Consider the following 19,911-nt stretch of genomic DNA (forward strand, 5'->3'; position numbering starts at 1 on the left):
TTGTAAAACAATGACCTCCAATATCGCTTCAACTTTTAAAATCCTGTAGTTCTTGGGCACTGGGGTGGCTCAGTCAGTTAATCGTCTACCTTTGGCTCAGATCATGATCCCAGGGTCCTGGGATTGAGCCCCATGACAGGCTTCCTGCTGAGCAGGTAGTCTGCTTATCCAAATTCCTCCCCCCCACCATCTCCCTGCTCTCTCTCTCTCTCTCTCTGAAATAAAGTCTTTAAAAAGCCTATAATACTCAATTTATCTAAACAAGCAATACAATGTTTCTATTCGATAACTAAGGCTACACATTTTGAGCTCACAGAGAAATTCTAATAATTGGACTGAAATATTTGAATAAGTTTTAGCCACCACAATGATATTCTAAATTACATGAATGTGATTATGTAAGCACAGGAATTAATACAGAACATTGCTACGTTACTTAGAACTTTACTGTGGTCTTCCCCGGCCCCCTGCCCCATTTATGTGCCTGCCCTTTGTTTCTTAAATTTTTCTTTCAGGAGATAGCATGACCATAAAGGCTTACATTGTTTAAATATGGTATACACAGGGCAATAAATATCCACATTTAGCTAGATACAGAAATGGTGCAATTGCTCAAGTTAAATATTTTCTAAAGACACTCCTCTGAAAGAGTAAATGAATTGCTCTGGGAGTCATTTGTTACAGTTGCAAGAGTATCTGATCCTAAGAGACAATCCTGGAAAAGAGTAGAGAAAAGAGAAAGGATGTTTCTAATTATGGATTCACCTATTATAACGTCCTGATCTCCCAGAGACCTATCAAGGGATGCTCTTCTTCTTGGCCGAAATGTTAGCATTCCCAAGGAATGAAGCTTTTTGTTTCCTTTGGATTGCTTGTGTTTTCATCTCTGCATGGGTTCAGCAAGGAACGGAAGCCTTTCGGTGTGGCAATGGATTGTCCTTGCCTCCTGACAATGTGTGTGACTTCACGGATCAGTGTGGGGACAAGAGTGATGAACAGCAATGTAAGTGCCTTTCTTCTCCTTTGCCCAATTTCGGTTCCCTGGACACCTTCAAACCAGGGGCTGACAGGCAGCCCAGGCAGATTTGACTGGATGGCTGGCCCTCGTTTCATTTATATGCCTTTAGTGTAAATCGGAAACTAAAATATACTTTTCAATAAGGAGGTGGGTTCATAGACCAAAATTCCTCTCATGAAACTATATCAAATTGCTAAGCTTCTAACTGAAGGGACCATATTCTAAACTAGTTTTTACTGGTTATAAAGAAGGAAGTGATATGCAGTCATGTAGCTTGTAATGTATCAGGGAAACAAAATTCAAAAGAAGCTCATGACTGAAGCTTTAAAATGCTGTGATGGAAATGATGAGCCTAAATCTGGCTTCAAGATGGAAATGCTTGAAATGACTTTTAGGTTGCGTGAGTAGATTTGATTTTTGCTTATAGGACACTACCTCCGAATGAGTTGATACTAACTGCACACGGAGTACAGCATGGGCTTGAATCCTTTGATTCCAGGGTGCTGGAAACAGCTTAGGAGAGGGCAGGACCTGATTTGGATCCTGCATAAACCATGTACTATTTGTGTGATCTTGACCCTCTATCTCATTACAAGAGGTTGTAAAGTGAGATAAATTGACTCTCAGCACCAGGAAAATGCTCCATTACTATCTGGTATCATATGAAAAAGGAAACTGTTCACCAAGGCAAGATATGGATAAAGACATGTGTGTTTCTATTGTTTCTCTTGCAATCCGACATCCTGAAGGAATACTGCATTTCACTAGTGGAACGATGGCAATCACCTTTCACAGACAACATTTTCATACAATTAAGTGAGTTCATTGTTGGTTCATAGTAACTGCTGGTTCAGTTATTGGGAAGCACGAATTCTAGTAGTTCAGAGCACCTTAAACGTATTTTCTAGTTTTTATTCCAATGCTATATTAATTCATGTTTATGGAATTTTTCCTCTTCTTCTGCTAAAATAAGTTTCTATATATTCAGTTTTGCTATTGTTGCTAGGTTTCCATATCTTCATTTTTGCTATTGTTGCTTAGTTTCTATATATTCAGTTTTGCTATTGTTGGACTTCTACTTACATAGTCAGTTGTCATTGGAGTAGAACAAGAACAGTGAATAGCGAAAAATCTCTTCTCTGCAGAAGAAAACAACCTATTGATTTGTTTCCCATAGTTTGGGATAATGATCACGCCGTTAGTAACTGTTAAATACAAAATGCCACTGAAGAAAAGGGTTCATTTATATTTGTCCAGTTTGCCCAGAAAGGCTGAATGTGGGTGTGCTGCCTTTCTCTGATCTGTCTAGGAAAACCTTTCCTGTTCTTTGGTGACCAGCAAAGAGGAACCACTTGGCTGGTTTGACAAGAAGTACAAAGTCCCTTCCCTTATTAATCTCTGTGACGCTTCCTTTAGCACGCTTGCTGTGATAACATGCATGGTCCTGCTTCAGGGAAAAGGTTAATGTGAAAGAAGGGGAAAGCTGCCGAGTGCAAAAGGTCTGGGCTGCATGAAAAATTCTAATAACTCGCGGCCGTGGAGAGAAACGAAGGAACAGATCTGTCGAATAAACAGATTTCATTTTCAGTGTTACATTAGGAGATCACCTTTCGGCTTTTTCACTTTTCATTTTCGTTCCTGAGAACTTTCCACTTTGGTATTTTATTTAAAATTGGACCATAACCTTGTCGATAAAAACTGAGAATCACTATGAAGTGTGAGTTGCTTTTGTACACCACAGGAGGGAGAAAATATTGGGGAGGAATAATGATGGCAAGTGATTTTTCTCATAAAAATTTGTGATGCTAAAACTTATAGATGAGACTTCTTTAAAAAAAGTTAACTTTTTTAATGATGTTAAAATAGTCCCTTTTTTGGAAAAAAAATATCAACCTGTGTCTCTTTTTAGCATCCAAATGGTGTGACCTTTAAAGAAATAGATTACTATGTTGACTTTTTGTAATGAAATTGGCCTAGTTGTAGTTGAATTTCATATGCAACTGATTCTATTAATAAGTTTTTGAGAATTTTCTTATTTTACATCATGGACCTCCTTTTCAGAATACTTGAATCTTTTGTTTTAACTCAGATTTCTTTTAAAGATGAGAGTTTTAGAAAGACAGTCTTCACAATGAAAATAAATTCTACTTATATACAATATTCTACTTATATACAATATTGAGCATTTAATATATAATGATTAAGGAAAATAATTTTTTAGGTATCAGAACCGTTTGGTTCTTGTGTTGACAAGAACCCCTCTTCATTATAATTTATTGATATCCCAAGCCAGGGAAATAAATGATGTAGTCCTGTGTATCTTTTTAAAAATCATGTTCTAAACATTACATTGCTTCCATGCTGATCCCCATTGCCCATCATTCTCTTTGATTTGTATTTGTTTATTTTAATATCAGAAGCCTTATGTCAAATACAGAGAGAATCTAACTTTTCTCCTAGCAATTTCTCAAAATTATTTGATATACAAAGGCTTGACTGTTATATTTTTACTTAACAATAAAGAAAGGAGCCTTGCTTATATTGCAACCATTCAAAGTCAAGTCAACCAGAAGATTATAAACTACTGTTGATAAGTGTTGAGCTATATCTCATGAAATGGATCCTCACTGTTGACATGTCGCCAGAAAATAAATATTCTTAGATAATTACTTTTGCATACCTGAAGTCAGTATTAAAATTAACTGTTACATGCATTCACTTTTAGAGCTAACTCGTGACTCAAATGAAAAAAATATATTCTGTTAAATTGACGTTTTTCTCTCCTATCTACCTGTCACACTTAAGAACTTTCCGTTTGGTCTAGTGTTTTTACAAGGAGATAGGAATCTATTTTTATACTTTGATTTGATGGAATACATCATAAGAGTTGGGGTTTTACCTTATTTCTTTTGCAATCTTTTTGGGTTTAGGAAGAAGAATTTTATTCAAAAGGTTTTTACTTCATATAAATCTAAATTTATATGTGAAAAATGTAAAAATTACCTTAGAGGTACAGTCTCAAAATTTGAGAGATGACAGTGTTTAATCAGGTGATATTTAAGTACAAATGTTATTTCTTCAATAGGATGACATGTCAACTACTTTTAAAAAGTGGTTCATTTAAGGGGCACCTGGGTGGCTCAGTGGGTTAAGCCTCTGCCTTCAGCTCAGGTCGTGGTCTTAGGATCCTGGGATTGAGCCCTGCATCAGGCTCTCTGCTCAGCAGGGAGCCTGCTTCCCCACCCCCACCCACCCCTGCCTGCCTCTCTGCCTACTTACGATCTCTCTCTCTGTCAAATAAATAAATAAAATAAGACAAAAAAATGGTTCATTTAAGCACAAAGTTAAAGAATTAATGAATGAAATGTGAGCTTTCATGTACAATGTTTATCTTACTACTATAATGTATGCAAACTGTTTGACACACAGTTTCATGAAACAACTAAAAATTCTAAGCAAAATGTGTTAGTTTGGGCTGTTATAAAAAAATACCATAAACTGGGTGGCCTAAACAAAAAGAACATTTAATTCTCATAGTTCTGGAGGGCAAGAAGTCTAGGATCAAAGTCCTGGCAGATTTGGTGTTTGATGAGGGCCCTTCTCCTAGTTTGCAGATAGCTGTTGTTGTTGTTGTTGTTGTTGTTTTTAAGTTTTATTTATTTATTTGAGAGAGAGAGCACACACATGTGCAGAAAAGGGGAGTTGAGGAACAGAGGGAGAGGAAGAGAGACTCTCCCAAAGGCCCCACCTCCAAATATCTTAACACTGGGGATTAGAGATTTAACATATGAATTTTGAAGGGATGCAGATACTCAGTCCATAGCACAATGAAAATTTAAAAATCTAATAATAAATATATAGAGCCTAGCTGAAGAAAAATTGTAAAAAAATTACTGATGTATGGAAGAAAGACTCATGACAAGACTATTTCCTAATGGTGTGCTTCAAGAGCGTAAATATGTACATTTTTCACATTCATGAAATCAATCTCGTTAAATTCTATACAGGATAAATTTTGGAATTTATCTGGAATTCTGATAAAAGTGATTTGCAAGTTCAGTCAGGAAAATGTGTGAGAATAGCTAGAATAGAACAGTGGAGAAGAAAATGATTAATAATGGGGAATAACTTTTATTAGTAGGTTTATAATGGGTATCATGTAAACTACTCCAACATTGTTAAAGTTCAAAATTAGAAAAGCATCTGATCACTAGAAATAATAATATTTATACATATAAAAATATTTAAAAATATAATATCTATAAGATATTAAAAAATAATAGTGGCATTCGAAGTCAGTTTATAGTACATCCTATAGGTCAAGCACTGTTGAGAAATTTCCATAGAGTATCTCATTTAATCTTCACCAGACATCAAAATAGTAAGAAATATTATTGTTCCCAATTTATAGCTTGGTAAAAAGAGGCTCACTGTCAAATAAATAAAGAATCTTAAAAAAAAAAAAGAGGCTCAGATTAAGTAAATAAAAATGCCAAAGGACACAGTATTTAGTGGAGGAACTGGAATTCACAACCAGTTCTGTCTGATTCTGGAACCCTTAATTCTTTTTTTTTTTTTTTTAAAGATTCTATTTATTTGAGAGGGACAGAGGGAGAGAAAAAGAGAGAGTGGGCACAGAAGTGGGAAGTGGGGAGAAGCAGACTCCCCAGTGAGCAGAGAGCCCAATACGGGGCTAAGTCCCAGGAGCTGGAGATCGTGACCTAAGTCAAAGGCAGACACTTAATTGACTGAGCCACCCAGATGCACCCTGGTACCCTTAATTCTAACCACATACAACACTAACTGTGTTTTTATTTGCAACCAATGAAGATGAGACAATTTTATGGAATAAATTTCTTATTTACTCCACACATCAAAATTTCCATAAGGTAAATGTTAAATGTAGAAGATAAAGCCATAGTCTTTATTATTCTTGATGATATGTTTTGAAGTCAGGAAAAGTTTCTCTTTGCTTTGAGGTATAATAAATCCTCAAATATATTTTTTTGAATATTGATATTGGATAAATATTTGGATGAGGAAGGGCCATTTTATGCATTACATGAAAGGAAGAACGTACAAAAATCAGTGAATTAGAATATAAAATAACAGTTACAGTGTATCAAAAGCATTGTAAATAAAAATGAAAGAGGAACAATGCTTTCAACGTATTTGACAAATAGTTATCTTCCAGGTAAATATATCAAATAAAAGATTCATTCTCACATAGAAATATGGGTAAAATTCCTGAAAAGATAATTCACAAAACTTACAGAAAGGGAAAAATCACATGTGATGAAATGATCAACTTCACTGTCAGTTGTATATCATAGTCAAAACCCCAAAGCTCTCAATATTTTTTAAAAAATTAAATACACATAAATTACAAAAGAGAATATCCATGGTGTGAAGGGTATGAAAAATGAACATTTTTATATACTGTAGGCAGTGGTGTTAATAAACTCTTGCATTTTTGGTAGTATCTTTGAAGTATGAATAAAGAATTTAAAAAAAAGTGATCATGCCTTTGACTAGTAATTTCACTTTTATGAGTTTATTCTAGGAAAACATAAAGAGTGCATGTTAAAAGTCTCATCACAACATTATTTAAGGTGGTAGAAATTGGAAATAATGTCATTTTATAATATTAGGTTAATGCTTAAATAAATTATGATACATCTATACTATGGACATCTGTGCAGCCATCTGTCATATTTTTGGTGCTGCTTAAAAGTGGGGAAAAGCTCATGATATATTGTCAAAAGAAAAATTATGATAACTGATCAATACATATACTTAAAAATAGAGTATGGCATTGCATATAAAATACTAGATAGAATAATGTGTAGGTGTTAGACCTACAAGTGACTTTTCTTTTTTGTGCATATTTATATTTCAACTTTTCCCAAATAGCATCTGTTGTTTTTAAAATCAGAATAAAATGGCATTTTATTCTATTAGCTGCTCTACTGTGCTTATTGTAGAAATGAAAACAAAGTCATTTTATACAGGTAGGCCACGTGATGCTGAACAGAACTCCTGTTTTCTTATTTGCCTTTTAACTTTTTCTCAAAATTCAACTGTGACATATGATTGACAGTGAAGTTGAACACTTTGTCACCTGTGGTTCCCTTTCTGTAAGTTTTGTGAGTTGCCTTTTCAGGACTTTTACCCATATTTCTATAAAAGAATGCATCTTTTGTTTGATATATTTACCTGGAAGAGAACTATTTGTCAAATACATTGGAAGTATTGTTCCTCTTTTGTCTTATTTACAATGCTTTTGTTACACTGCAACTGTTATTTTATATATTCTAGTTTACTGATTTTTGTATTCCTTCTGCCTGGATATCACAGGCATAACTGCAGAGTTCACCAGAATATACAGTCACAGCTCCACTGTGGGCTCCACTGGGGGCTGCAAACAGTGAGATTATGAAGAATTATCTGCCCATTGGATGATGGGCATTAAGGAGAGCATGTGATGTGATGAGCATTGGGTGTCGTACGCAACTGATGAGTTATTGAACTCTACATCTGAAACTAATGATGTACTATATGTCAGCCAATCAAATTTAAATTAAAATAAATAAATAAGAAAAGTAGTAGAAGATTACAGCATTCCTGTTACGGAATGACAGGTCATGGGAATGAAAGGACAGCATAGGGACTATAATCAATGATACTGTAACAGCATTGTATGGTGACAGATGGTAGATACACTTGGGAGTGAAGCATAATGTATATGTTAAATCATTATGTTGTACACCTGAAACTAATGTAATGTTGTATGTCAACTATACTTAAAAAAAAAACCTAAAGAAAAAAGAATTATCTTAATTCTGAAAGTTGGAAATTGGGTCTGAATTTCTAGGTAAGCCCAGAGAAATCACCATTTTGGGGTGGTTGGATAAAATATTCTGATGTGGTTTCAAAAGGTCCTCATTCTAGAATTGTAGTCCTTAAAATAAACAAAGAGGGTTTTAGATTCTAGATTCTTAAGTCCTGTACAAAACATCTAAAATTCTCAAAGTCTTCAGTGTTTGCCTTTATGGGTGCTATCCTACCAGAACTGCCAATAGTTTCATTAATATTCTGAAGGAGGTCATGGAAAAGCAAAATATTAACATTATGAGGACAGGGAATTTACCTCATTCATCCCATATCCTAGAAGACTGATGGCACACAGAGTCAAAAAATGTTAGATAGACTAGTTTACTAGGCTGGATCTGTCAACTGCACTATTTTCTTTCATCGTGGGATTTGATGCAACTACTCAGTCTTGCCATGGAGTCTCTTCTTGTTTTACTGATCAAGTGTGCATTGACATCATCCAAGAAGGACATTCAGAATACAAGTTACCTTAAAAAATTTCAAAGACACCTGGTGACATCAAATGGCAAACTGTTTCTTCCACAAGCAAAGTATCTTCTGAAGCCAGCATATAAACATGGCTAGACCTCCTGCAATTCTTGTCATCTTTTCTGTTTGTCAATAAACACCATTTCTACGTGCGCAGGTTGACCCTACAGGCTTGGCTAGGAATCTTGAGAGAAGACTTGCATTGTTTGGTCAAAGTTACCAAATTTATGAAGGCAAGAACCTTGAATCACAGCTATTAAATAAGTTTCCATCAAAAAAGCAGAAATAATATAATATGATGTTCTTTACAACCCAGAAAAAATTGCGACTTTCCAGTGAATAAGTCTTGAAATGCTTGATAGGATTTGGAAGAAAAAATTTACTTATTTTGAAAGAAATTGAAAACCTATTTAGGGAAGAAAAAAATATGAGGGGAATTTATTTGTGCCAGAATTAGTTTCTGTGATGCAAAGTTTCTTCATGCAGGAATATATAACTTTCTGGTAGAGTCCCTGTATTCACCATTATAGAAACTACTGAAAAGCCCTAAGATATTTTGGCTAATCTGCTACTCTGGAATGGAAAATTATATGTAAACAGCTATGCAACATTTATAATACTCGAGTGAATACTGCTGCAGACTGGAGTTAATGCTATGCCTTGTCAGTGTTTCTACAGAAATCACCAGACACAAGCACTCCTCTGAACTTCTTCGAAGGTTACTAATCGTGAAACAATGTTATAGTTAAAACATGGTTTGGAAATCCTTTTCTCATTGACTTAGATGCCATTAATGACTCAATTGACGGTCTCAGTGCCAGAGACAGTCTCAATGACCTGAGAATAAAGGTGACTCTATGACAAGAATCCATCCAAAATAATATTGGAATAATTCTGGTGTGAGCCATAGAGTGCTAATTCCATTTGCTATCACATAACTTTGTGAGTTAGGGTTTTTCCTGTTTCTGTCTGAATGAAAGTATTAAAATTAATTCAGTGTGAAAGATAAATATTTCCTTGTAAAGATTAATTAATATTTTAGCTTGCCAGGCCAAATAATAGCAGTCTTTCATTGAAATTTGAGTGTAATTAAGTTTTACTTTTATTTAATTGGAATATTTTAAATTCATCTCATCCTTTGTAGGAACTGACCATTACTTTTGACATTAAATGAGAGCAAAGAGACAATTTTTTGTGAATATGTTTTTATATGTTATCTACATAAAGGAAGTCATTCTCTAAATGGTAAAATGAATGGTATGTAAAATATTGTGGCTATGTAATACATAGCTTTCCTCAAAAAGGGAAGGAGCTAAAACCACTTAAGAAATTTGGACTAGAGGGAAATTACCTCAGTACAATAAATGCTATATATGAAAACCCACAGATGACATCATATTGCCTGGTGAAAGACTGAAAGCTTTTCCTCTAAGATCTGGGATGAGACAAAGATGCCATCTTTCATCATTTCTATCAGTATAGTACTGAAAGTTCCAGCCAGAGCATTTAGAGAAGAAAAGTATTCAAATTGGAAATGAACAAGTGAAATCATCTGTTCACAGAAAATGTGATCTTGATGTAGACAACTCTAAAGATTCTTCCCAAAAAAACCTGTTAGAACAAATAAACAAATTTAGCAAGGTGGCAGGATACAAAATTAACACGCAAAAATCAGTTGTGTTTCTGTACACTAGCAATGAACAATCTGGAAAGGAAATTTTTAAAAAAATTCCATTGACAGGAGCATCAAACAAAATAAAAAACTTAGGAAACACCTCAATAGATACAGAAAAAGCACTTGACAAATTCAACATCCATTTATGATTAAAAAAAAACTCTTAACAAAATAGTTATAGAGGGAATGTGCATTGCTAACATCATACTCAATAGGGAAAATTTGAAAACTTTCCTTCTAAAATCAGGAAAGCTTTTCCTCTAAGACAGTCTTGCCACTTTTGTTCAATATAGTGCTGGAATTACTGGCCACAGCAATGAGGCAAGAAAAAGAAATAATAGCATCTAAGTTGGAAAGGAAGAACTAAGATTGTCACTGCTTGCAGATGACATGATGTTGTATATAGAAAATTGTAAAGACTCCTCCATTTAGAACTACTACATGAATTCAGTAAAGTTTTAGAATACAAAATTAATACAGAGATATCTGTTGTGTTTCTACAAACTTATAAAAAACTATCAGAAAGAGAAATTAAGAAAATAGTCCAGTTTGCAATTGCATCAAATAGAATAAAATACCTAGGAATAACTTTAACAAAAGTTGTGGAAGACCTGCTCTGAAAATATAGTATAAAACACTGATGAAGAAATTGAAGGTGACTCAAATAAATAAAAAGATATATTATGCTCATAGATTAGAAGAATTAACATTGTTAAAATGTCCATATTACCCAAAGTGATTTACAGACTCAGTGCAATCCCTATCAAAATACCAATGGCATTTTTCACAGAACAAGTTCTGTGGTATCACAGCTTCCAGATTTCAAACTATACCACAAAGCTATTATAACCACAGCAGTATGGTACAGATACAAAACCAGACACATAAATCAATGGAACAGAATAGAGGATCCAGAAACAAATGCACACTTATATGGTCAATTAGCATATGACAAAGAAAGCAAGTCTTTACAATGAGGAAAAGATAGTTTCTTCAATAGATGGTGTTGGAAAAATTGGGTTGCTATGTGCAAAAGAATGAAAATGGACCACTTTTGTATACCATATATAAAAATGAACCAAAATGGATTAAAGGCTAAATGTAAGGCCTGAAACCAGAAACCTCCAAGAAGAAAACATAGGCAGTAAACTCTTGGACATGATATATATATATATATTTATTTGGCTCTGTCTCCTTAGGCAGGGACAACAAAAGCAAAAATAAACAAATAGAACTACATCAAATGAAAAAACTTTTGCACTGTGAAAGAAACCATCAACATAATGAAAGAACAACTAACTGAATGGGAGAAGATATTCACAAATGATATATCTGGTAGGGGTTAATGTTCAAAATATTTGAAGAATTCATACAACACAATATCAAAAAACAAAGAAACATTTCAATTAAGAAATGGGCAGAGGTCCTGAATGAACGTTTTCCCAAAGACATGCATTTGGACAATGGGTACATGGAAAGATGCTTAGCATCACTAATCATCAGGGAAATGTAAATCAAAACAACAATGAGATACCATCTCACACCTGTCAGAATGGCTATTATTAAAAGATAATAAGTAGGGGCGCCTGGGTGGCTCAGTGGTTTAAGCCACTGCCTTCGGCTCAGGTCATGATCTCAGGGTCCTGGGATCGAGTCCCACATCGGGCTCTCTGCTCGGCAGGGAGCCTGCTTCCCTCTCACTCTCTCTGCCTGCCTCTCTGCCTACTTATGATCTCTCTCTGTCAAATAAATAAATAAAATCTTTTTTAAAAAAAGATAATAAGTAAAAATTTTGGTGAGGATGTGTGGAAAAGGGAATCCTCTTACCCTGTCGGTGGGTATATAAATTAGTAGAGTCACTGTGGACAACAGTATGGAAGTTCCTCAAAAAGCTAAAAATAGGACTTTCAAATGATCCCAAATTCCACTTCTAGGTAATTATCTGAAGAAAATGAAAGCACTAATTTGAAAAGATGTATACACCCCTGTGCTCACCACAACAGTATTTACAATAGCTAAGATATGGAAGCCACCTATATCAAGCAATAGTTGAATGGATAAAAAGATGTGGTATATATATACAATGAAATATTACAAGCCATAAAAAGGAATGAAATCTTGCCATTTGTGATAGCATGGGTAAACCTAAAAGGTATTATGCTAACTTAAAATAAATCAGACATAAAAAGACAAATATGTGATTTTATTTATATATGGAATCTAAAAAGCAAAACAAATGAATAAACCAAACAGAAACAGAAATAGACTCATAGGTACAGGTGACAAAGTGATGGTTTTCAGAGAGGAGAAGAATGGGAAGATAGATGAAATGTGTGAAGGGGATTAAGAGGTGTAGTCTTGGGAGGTGGGTGGGGGGTTGGGGTAACTGGATGATGGACATTAAGGAGGGAACTTGATGTAATGAGCACTGGGTGTTAATTGCAACTGATGAATCACTAAACCCTACACTGAAACTAATAATACACTGTATGTATTTTTAAACTTGAATTTAAATAGAAAAAGAGGGATGGTATTTCAGTTATAAAATAAATGAGACATGATGTAACGTACTTTGTTGTGTAGTATAGTCAATATATAATATTAGTCAATATATAATGTTTAGTCAGTATATAATATTAGCATATGTATAATTGACACGTATAGTTAATAATGTAAAAATTTTGTATGGTGACAGATGGCAACTAGGCTTATTGTGGTGATCATTTTGTAATGTACATAAATCCTGAATCACTGTTATACACCTGAAACTAATATAATATTATTTGTAAATGTCACTTCAATAAAGAATACATTTCTTCTTCCTCTAAACATTAAAACATAACCAAAGAAACTAAAGACATTATATAGAAAACTAAACATTGTTGCTGAAAGAAATTAAAGAAGACACAAGTAAATGAAAGGACATCTCATGTTCATGGATTGGAAGAATCAATATTGTTTAGATGTCAATCTTACCAAAAGTGATGAACAGAGTCAATGTAATTCCTATCAAAATCTCAAGAATATTTTGTGCAGAAGTAGTACAATCCATTCTAGAATACATATGGGACCCCAAAAAAAACAATTTCAAAAAAGAACCAACTTATAGCCCTTACAGTTCCTGACTCAAAACTTATTACAAAGCTAAGGTAATGAAAAGAGTTTGGTATTGGCATAAAGACAGACACATAAGCCAATGGAATGGAATACAGAGCCCAGAAATAAGCTTTCATATGTAAACAAATGGTTTTGACAAGGAAATTTATTTCCTTGACCATTCATTGGAGAAAGAACAACCTGTTCAACAAATAGTGTAAAAACTGTGTATCTACATGCAAAAAAGATTAAAGTTGGATCCCTACTTCACACCACATACAAAATTAAGTCAGAATGGTTTGAAAATCTAAATGTAAGAGCTGAAACTATAAAACTCTTAGAAGAAAACACAAGTAAAATCTTAAGTAAAGTAAAATACTGGATTTAACTGGATTAAGTAAAATACTGGATTTAACAATGGTTTCTTGGAGGACACTGAAACCAGAGGTACCAAAAAACAAAACAAAACAAAACAAAAACCTGGATAAATCAGAGTTCATCAAAATGAAAACTTTTGTATATCAAAGGACACTATCAGAATGAAAAGGCAATCCATTGAATAAGAGACTACTTGCACATCACATATGTGATATGAGGTTAGATTGATACGCAGAACATAAAAAGAACTCTCACAATTCAACAACAAAATCAAACAACCTGATTTAAAAATGGGCAAAGGACCTGAATAGACATTTCTCTAAAGATGATACACACTACAAGCAAGCACATGAAAAGATGTTCAACATCTCTGATCATTAGGGATAGGCAAATCAAAACCAAAATGAGATACCACCTCATACTCATTAGGATGGCTTTTATAAGCAAACAAAACTCCAGGAAACAATAAGTGTTGGCAAAGATGTTGAAATATTGGAACACTTGCGCCTTGTGGTGGGAATGTAAAATCTTTTAGCTTTTCCGTGAAATGGCATGGCAGTTTGTCAAATAATGAAAAATGGAATTATCACATGACACAACAATTCTACATCTGGAGCTACATCCAAAAGAAATGACAACAGGAAGGCGAACAGATACTTGTATGCCAGTGTTCATAATAGCATTATTCCCAATACCAAATGATAGGAGCAACCCAAATGTCCTTTCAGAAGATGAATGGGTAAACAAAATGTGGTATATACATGCAACGGAATATTATTCAGTCTCAAAACGGAAACAAATTCTGACATATGCTGCCACATGGATGAACCTTGAGGACATAATACTAAGTGAAATAAGCAAGTCACAAAAGGACAAACACTGTGATTTTACTTACAGGAGGTATATTGAGTAGTCAAATCCATAGGGACAGAAAAGAATGGGGGGCTGGAGGAGGAGAGAATGGGAAGTTGGAGTTTAATGGAGTTTCAGTTGGAAAAAAACAAAAAGTTCTGGGGTTAGATGGAGGTAATGGTTGCATGACAACGTGAATGTATTTAATACCAGAGAACAGTACACTTAAAAATGGTTAGAAGATAAATTTTATGTCGTGTAATATTTTGTCACAATTTTTCAGAAAGAGCAGCACTCATCATTAAGACTACAACTGGGCCTTATGGATTTTTTTAAGAGGAAGAGAGAAATGCATTATGAGTATAGGCCCAGGCAAAACTGTAATATAAATTGTTTGCTTTTAATATCTTCTGCCTTGCCCTTTTTAGACTTTCCTAATTCTTTCATTTTCTCTGTCTTCTAAGAACTTTATATTGTGATCCATACCGTACTTAATTCTGAGTTCTGCACCAATTTTTTTTTCACCATTACCAGTATTTAAAAGTTTATTCTATTCCTACCCATTTTCTCAGAAGTATGCCCTAAGTTAACCATCACCTGGGGATATAATTTGATGCTTTTCTTCCCATGAAGGTGTTAATGATTGAATCTAAGAAGAACTCTTCAGTGAATTTTAAATGAGAGAGTCTGGCACTGTGGAAGACATTTTGGGGGGGTCTCCCAAATGGGCCTTCTGAGCAACCTCAGATCACAACATGGAGACACCCTCCCTCTTTGAGTACAGTACGTCCCACCTTTGGGATCACAAAATTGGAAAAATGAGTTCCACACATCAAAAAGCCCATGACCATGGATTCTACTGATAAATTTCTGCACACTGTTCCTCATTGTTCCCTATCTGGTCGAACTGTGGCCTGACTCAATACAATTTAGTGACGGCTGTGGTAGCAGAACTCAACGCAGACAGAGTTTACAAAGCAAATAGTTTCAGATTTGGATGTAGACGTGTGGCATATGGAATTAAGAGGCAAATCAGCAACAGTTCAAGAAACATGGTTCAAAGGCGTTTAAAATACAGCACTCTGTAGGGGGAAAATAAATGGAAAATTTTCAGATGCGATTTTTGAATAATCCGGCCATTATTAGAAGTTTGTGGTTTTTACAAGAAATACTTGAAAATCTATTTCATTAGATTCATTTATAAGAAAAAGAATCCCTGTTGAGATTATTCAGAAGCAAAAAAATGTTCTATTTAGCTATTTTTCTAGCTTTAACACTTCCAGAAATCATTATGATTATCTTTCTCTATTAAAAAGAACAAAACATTGTGAACAGAAGTCAACTAAGTAATTGTAATGCAAAGTGATTTCTTGGTATTTAAAAAATGTTTCACACTTATGTGAGAATGTATGTATATTTCATACACATAATTGCTGAAATACGGTGATGAAAATAGAATATTTTAGAATCACAAACAGATTGTTGTACAAATTGCTAGGAACTACAGGAAACTTGAGAATCTATTTATGCAGATACATGCATAACTAATTGAATGACATGCACATACCTATACAAATAATTATATAATTTAGTTCCTTTTTTTTTCTTTTGTTCAGCCATATTCTCTGGATCACAAGAGGTCCATGAGGTAATAATTGGGATATTCCAGTTATTTTAAATATTTCAAAGACGTTATGGTAATTGTAAATTTAGCCATGGTATGATTCCCAGACTAATCAAACTTCTTAGCTTTTGAATAGAATGACATCAGTTCAGTCTGGAAATACTGGTTCTCTTGGGCTGACTAGAGATTCTGACAGACCTCTAACTCTTAGGTTTTTGATCAACATAGGAGAGTGGACTAATAATTAGGCCTCAGAACAGAGCTTTGAATTCATGACCTGAAGTTAGAAAGAGACCTGGGTTCTAATCTTAGCCCCAGCCCTCACTAGCTGTTCTAGCTCAGACAAATTACTTTGTAACACAGAGTTTAAACTTCCTCACCTTCTTTAAAAAAAGATTTTATTTATTTATTTATTTATTTATTTGAGAGAGAGAGAGCATGTGGCAGAGGGAGAACCAGACTCCCCGGTGAGCAGGGAGCCCAACATGGGGCTCGATCCTAGGCCCTAGGATCATAACCTCAGCCTAAGGCAGACAGTTAACCAACTGAGTCACCCAGGACCCCAGCTTCTTCATTTTTTTAAAAAATATTTTATATATTTATTTGACAGACAGAGATCACAAGTAGGCAGAGAGGCAGGCAGAGAGAGAGGGAGACGCAGGGCTTCCCATTGAGCAGAGAGCCCGATGTGGGGCTTGATCTTGGGACCCTGGGATCATGACCTGAGCCGAAGGCAGAGGCACAACCCACTGAGCCACTTAGGCGCCCCCCAGCTTCTTCACTGTTAAAATGGAAAACAATGCCTGCTCCATATGGTTGTTGTAAGGAATAAATAAACAACCACAAGTAGAACGCCTAGCACAGAACATAGTACCTTGATAAATTGTAGCTATTAAGATTCTTGTTATTACAGAACAGAACTGGTCTATGAAATCTTTCAAAATAAGGGATCTAGGAGAAAAATAAATGAAATAGACCATTGGTAATAAAGCGAGTTTACTTAATACTGTTTAAAAGTGATATTTCTAAATCAGCTTTTAGTACACAGATGTATGATCTCAAGAGCACACATCCGATATATTATTGTTAAATAATATTTTGTCCAAAATATGCTTAAGTAAAAATTATGATTTCCCGCATGGGTTGCCAAACGCTGCCTAACTATTTGCCGGCATATTTACTCCTGCAGTGGCTAATGCAACCAGTCAGGGCAAGAACAAACTTGTCAAAGGCAAACCTCCACAGTTGCTAAGAACTATAACCCAGCCCGGGCTGTTTGTGGTCCAGATAACCTGTTTTTGAGATAGTGACATTCGCAGATGTTGGATAATGAAATAAAGCCTGACCTCGTGGTTATTGTGAACAGATAAATGTCCAAATCCTTCAGCTTCTGCCAAGCTGTTCAGATCACTTAAAGCTGGGGAAAAGATAAAAAGAGCCAGAAATTGCCATTGTGATAAAAGCGCCAAGAATTCCAAGAACACTGATATTTAACAGGAAGGTGCCCTGTTTAATTGCAGGGCTGCATCACAGCCATGGATGGTTGATCTCCAGTCAGAGGGTCCTTGGTGGTGTGTTCTGTCCACATGGGAGATTCTGATATGCCTGGAAGCCTGGAATATCGAGGTGGAGCTGAAGATATAACCTGAATAATAAATAATTCCTCATATTTTATATTTCTAAGAATTCTATTTTACATAAATTATATCATTAGATTCTCACAGCAACCATTTGAGGGGGAGAGGGCCGGATGTCATTATTCCAATCTTACAAGGGAAGAAAAGGGCTTGCTATGGTTGCATGGGTTAGCAGACACTCAGGTAACAGGAGACAAAAACCAGGATTAGGTCCTCCGTATCCTGACCTAACGTGGCCTTCTTTCTGTTTGACCACACTGTTTTTGTTTTTTTTTTAAAGATTTTATTTATTTATTTGACAGAGAAAGATCACAAGTAGGCAGAGAGGCACACGGGGTTGGGGGGGAGGGGGAAGCAGGCTCCCTACTTAGCAGAGAGGCCAACGTGGGACTCGATCCCAGGACCCTGGGATCATGACCCGAGCCCAAGGCAAAGGTTTAACCCACGGAGCCTCCAAGGTCCCCTGACCACACTGGTTTTTGTGTGTGGCAATTTATTAGAATGTCATCTGCAAAAAAGCTTTGCATTAATAAAGTAGACGTAAAATGTGAAAAATAGTCTTTATGTTATTATGTTAATCTATATTTGCCATTTGTTGCTAAGCTTTTTTTTTTCCCTCCCACTCTTGTCTGATTTCTTAAGAAGTCAGTGGGGTTTTGAAAGCTACTTTCTTTTTTCTCTCATTAGGCTCCAGTTATGAAAGATGTGATTTCGAGAATGGGCTCTGTAGTATGACACAAGATCAGAGTCTGCAACTTGGTTGGACAAGTGGAAACGGGATGACTGGTCTCTCGCCTCCATTTTATGATCACAGCGGCGATACGTCTGGTAAACGCTTTGAATTTCTTTATCTTTTTCTTTCTTGTCAAGTGGTAGATTATGGCAGTAGAATATTGTCTGACATTTGGAAATCAATTATTATAATGCCTAATTTTATGCCTTCTTTAACCATTTTCAGGATGTCTGTGATATAAAATATCACACTGGAGTCTCATAGTTGCATTCCTGGGATCCTGACAGTCTATCTATAGAATGATTGGGATTTTCTAGCTGTTTTGACTCCTTATGGAAAATGGAAAATTTATTATTTTTTTTAAGATTGATTTATTCATTTATTTGACAGACAGAGATCACAAGTAGGCAGAGAGGCTGGCAGAGAAGCAAGCATGCTCCCCACAGAGCAGAGAGCCCAATGCGGGGCTCAATCTCAGGACCCTGGGATCATGACCTGAGCCAAAGGCAGAGGCTTTAACCCACTGAGCCACCCAGGCACCCCGGAAAATGGAAAATTTAACATGATAATGCTACATAGGTTAATTCATCAAATTACTTTGCTTTTGGTTATACTGATTTCAGCTCTAACAACACTTGTTTTCTCAGGCTGTCTAGGAAGCTATGATGGACCTCTCAGTAGCCTTTGAGGTAGCTCTGAAGCCAATCATTTATTGATTTCTTTACTTGATAACCAATGAACTTCATTCATTCACCATTTTGTACCAGGTGATTAAGATATTTTAGTGAACAAAAATCAACTCTTTACCTTCCCTCGTCTGATGGGCTCACACATGACATGAAAAGTGATAGTATATTGTGCAGCATAGCTAATTGAAAGCTAGAGTTTTTTTTATAAAAGTGATGCTTCTCTCAAATAAAAACAACCTAATTTAAAGTGCGAGTATTTTCCCTAGAGATAATTGAAAGCAAGCCGTTGTTCAGGTATCAGGTGTTAATTGTTTAGAAATGTTTGCATAAATACTACACATGTAAATTAGAATCCTAGCTCCATCATTTCCTAGCTGTATGGTCTTGAGCAATTTACTTTTTTTTTTTTTAAGATTTTATTTATTTGACAGACAGAGATCACAAGTAGGCAGAAAGGCAGGCAGAGAGAGAGAGGAGGAAGCAGGCTCCCTGGCTGAGGGGAGCCGGATGCGGCTGGATCCCAGGACCCCTGGGATCATTACCTGAGCCCAAGGTAGAGGCTTTAACCAATGAACCACCCAGGCACCCCGCAATTTACTTTTTTTAAGCCATGGTCTTCTCAACTCTGAGAGGGGGAATGATGATACTTAATTCATAGGTAGTTGATGTGAGAGCTAAATGAGATACTGTGGGTATAACTTGCCATAAAACATCTGACATTCAAGGAAAGTTGATATTTAGTACATTTCTGGATAATTTTGGTGTTCCTGACTCTAACTTCTAGGTAAGTGACCTGTAATTTGTTATTTTGCTTGACTTTCATGGCAAAAATACTTCTTCAAAGGAC

The 19,911-nt window shown here is 35.4% G+C and overlaps 1 protein-coding gene across 3 annotated transcripts in view; it reads left to right on the plus strand.

Annotated features, from left to right (window-relative positions):
- Window positions 1-686: 686 nt before the first annotated feature.
- The window catches only part of MALRD1 (MAM and LDL receptor class A domain containing 1), an 800,866-nt gene continuing 781,641 nt past the window's right edge, over window positions 687-19,911 (plus strand). For all 3 annotated transcript variants that reach the window (XM_046012349.1, XM_046012350.1, XM_046012351.1), the window contains exons 1-2: window positions 687-1,003; window positions 18,330-18,470. In XM_046012349.1, the coding sequence (XP_045868305.1) occupies window positions 805-1,003; window positions 18,330-18,470 (340 nt within the window). In that variant the 5' untranslated portion in view covers window positions 687-804. The remainder of the gene's footprint in view (window positions 1,004-18,329; window positions 18,471-19,911) is intronic.

This window comes from Meles meles, chromosome 7 (assembly GCF_922984935.1).
Source record: "Meles meles chromosome 7, mMelMel3.1 paternal haplotype, whole genome shotgun sequence".
Taxonomy (NCBI): domain Eukaryota; kingdom Metazoa; phylum Chordata; class Mammalia; order Carnivora; family Mustelidae; genus Meles; species Meles meles.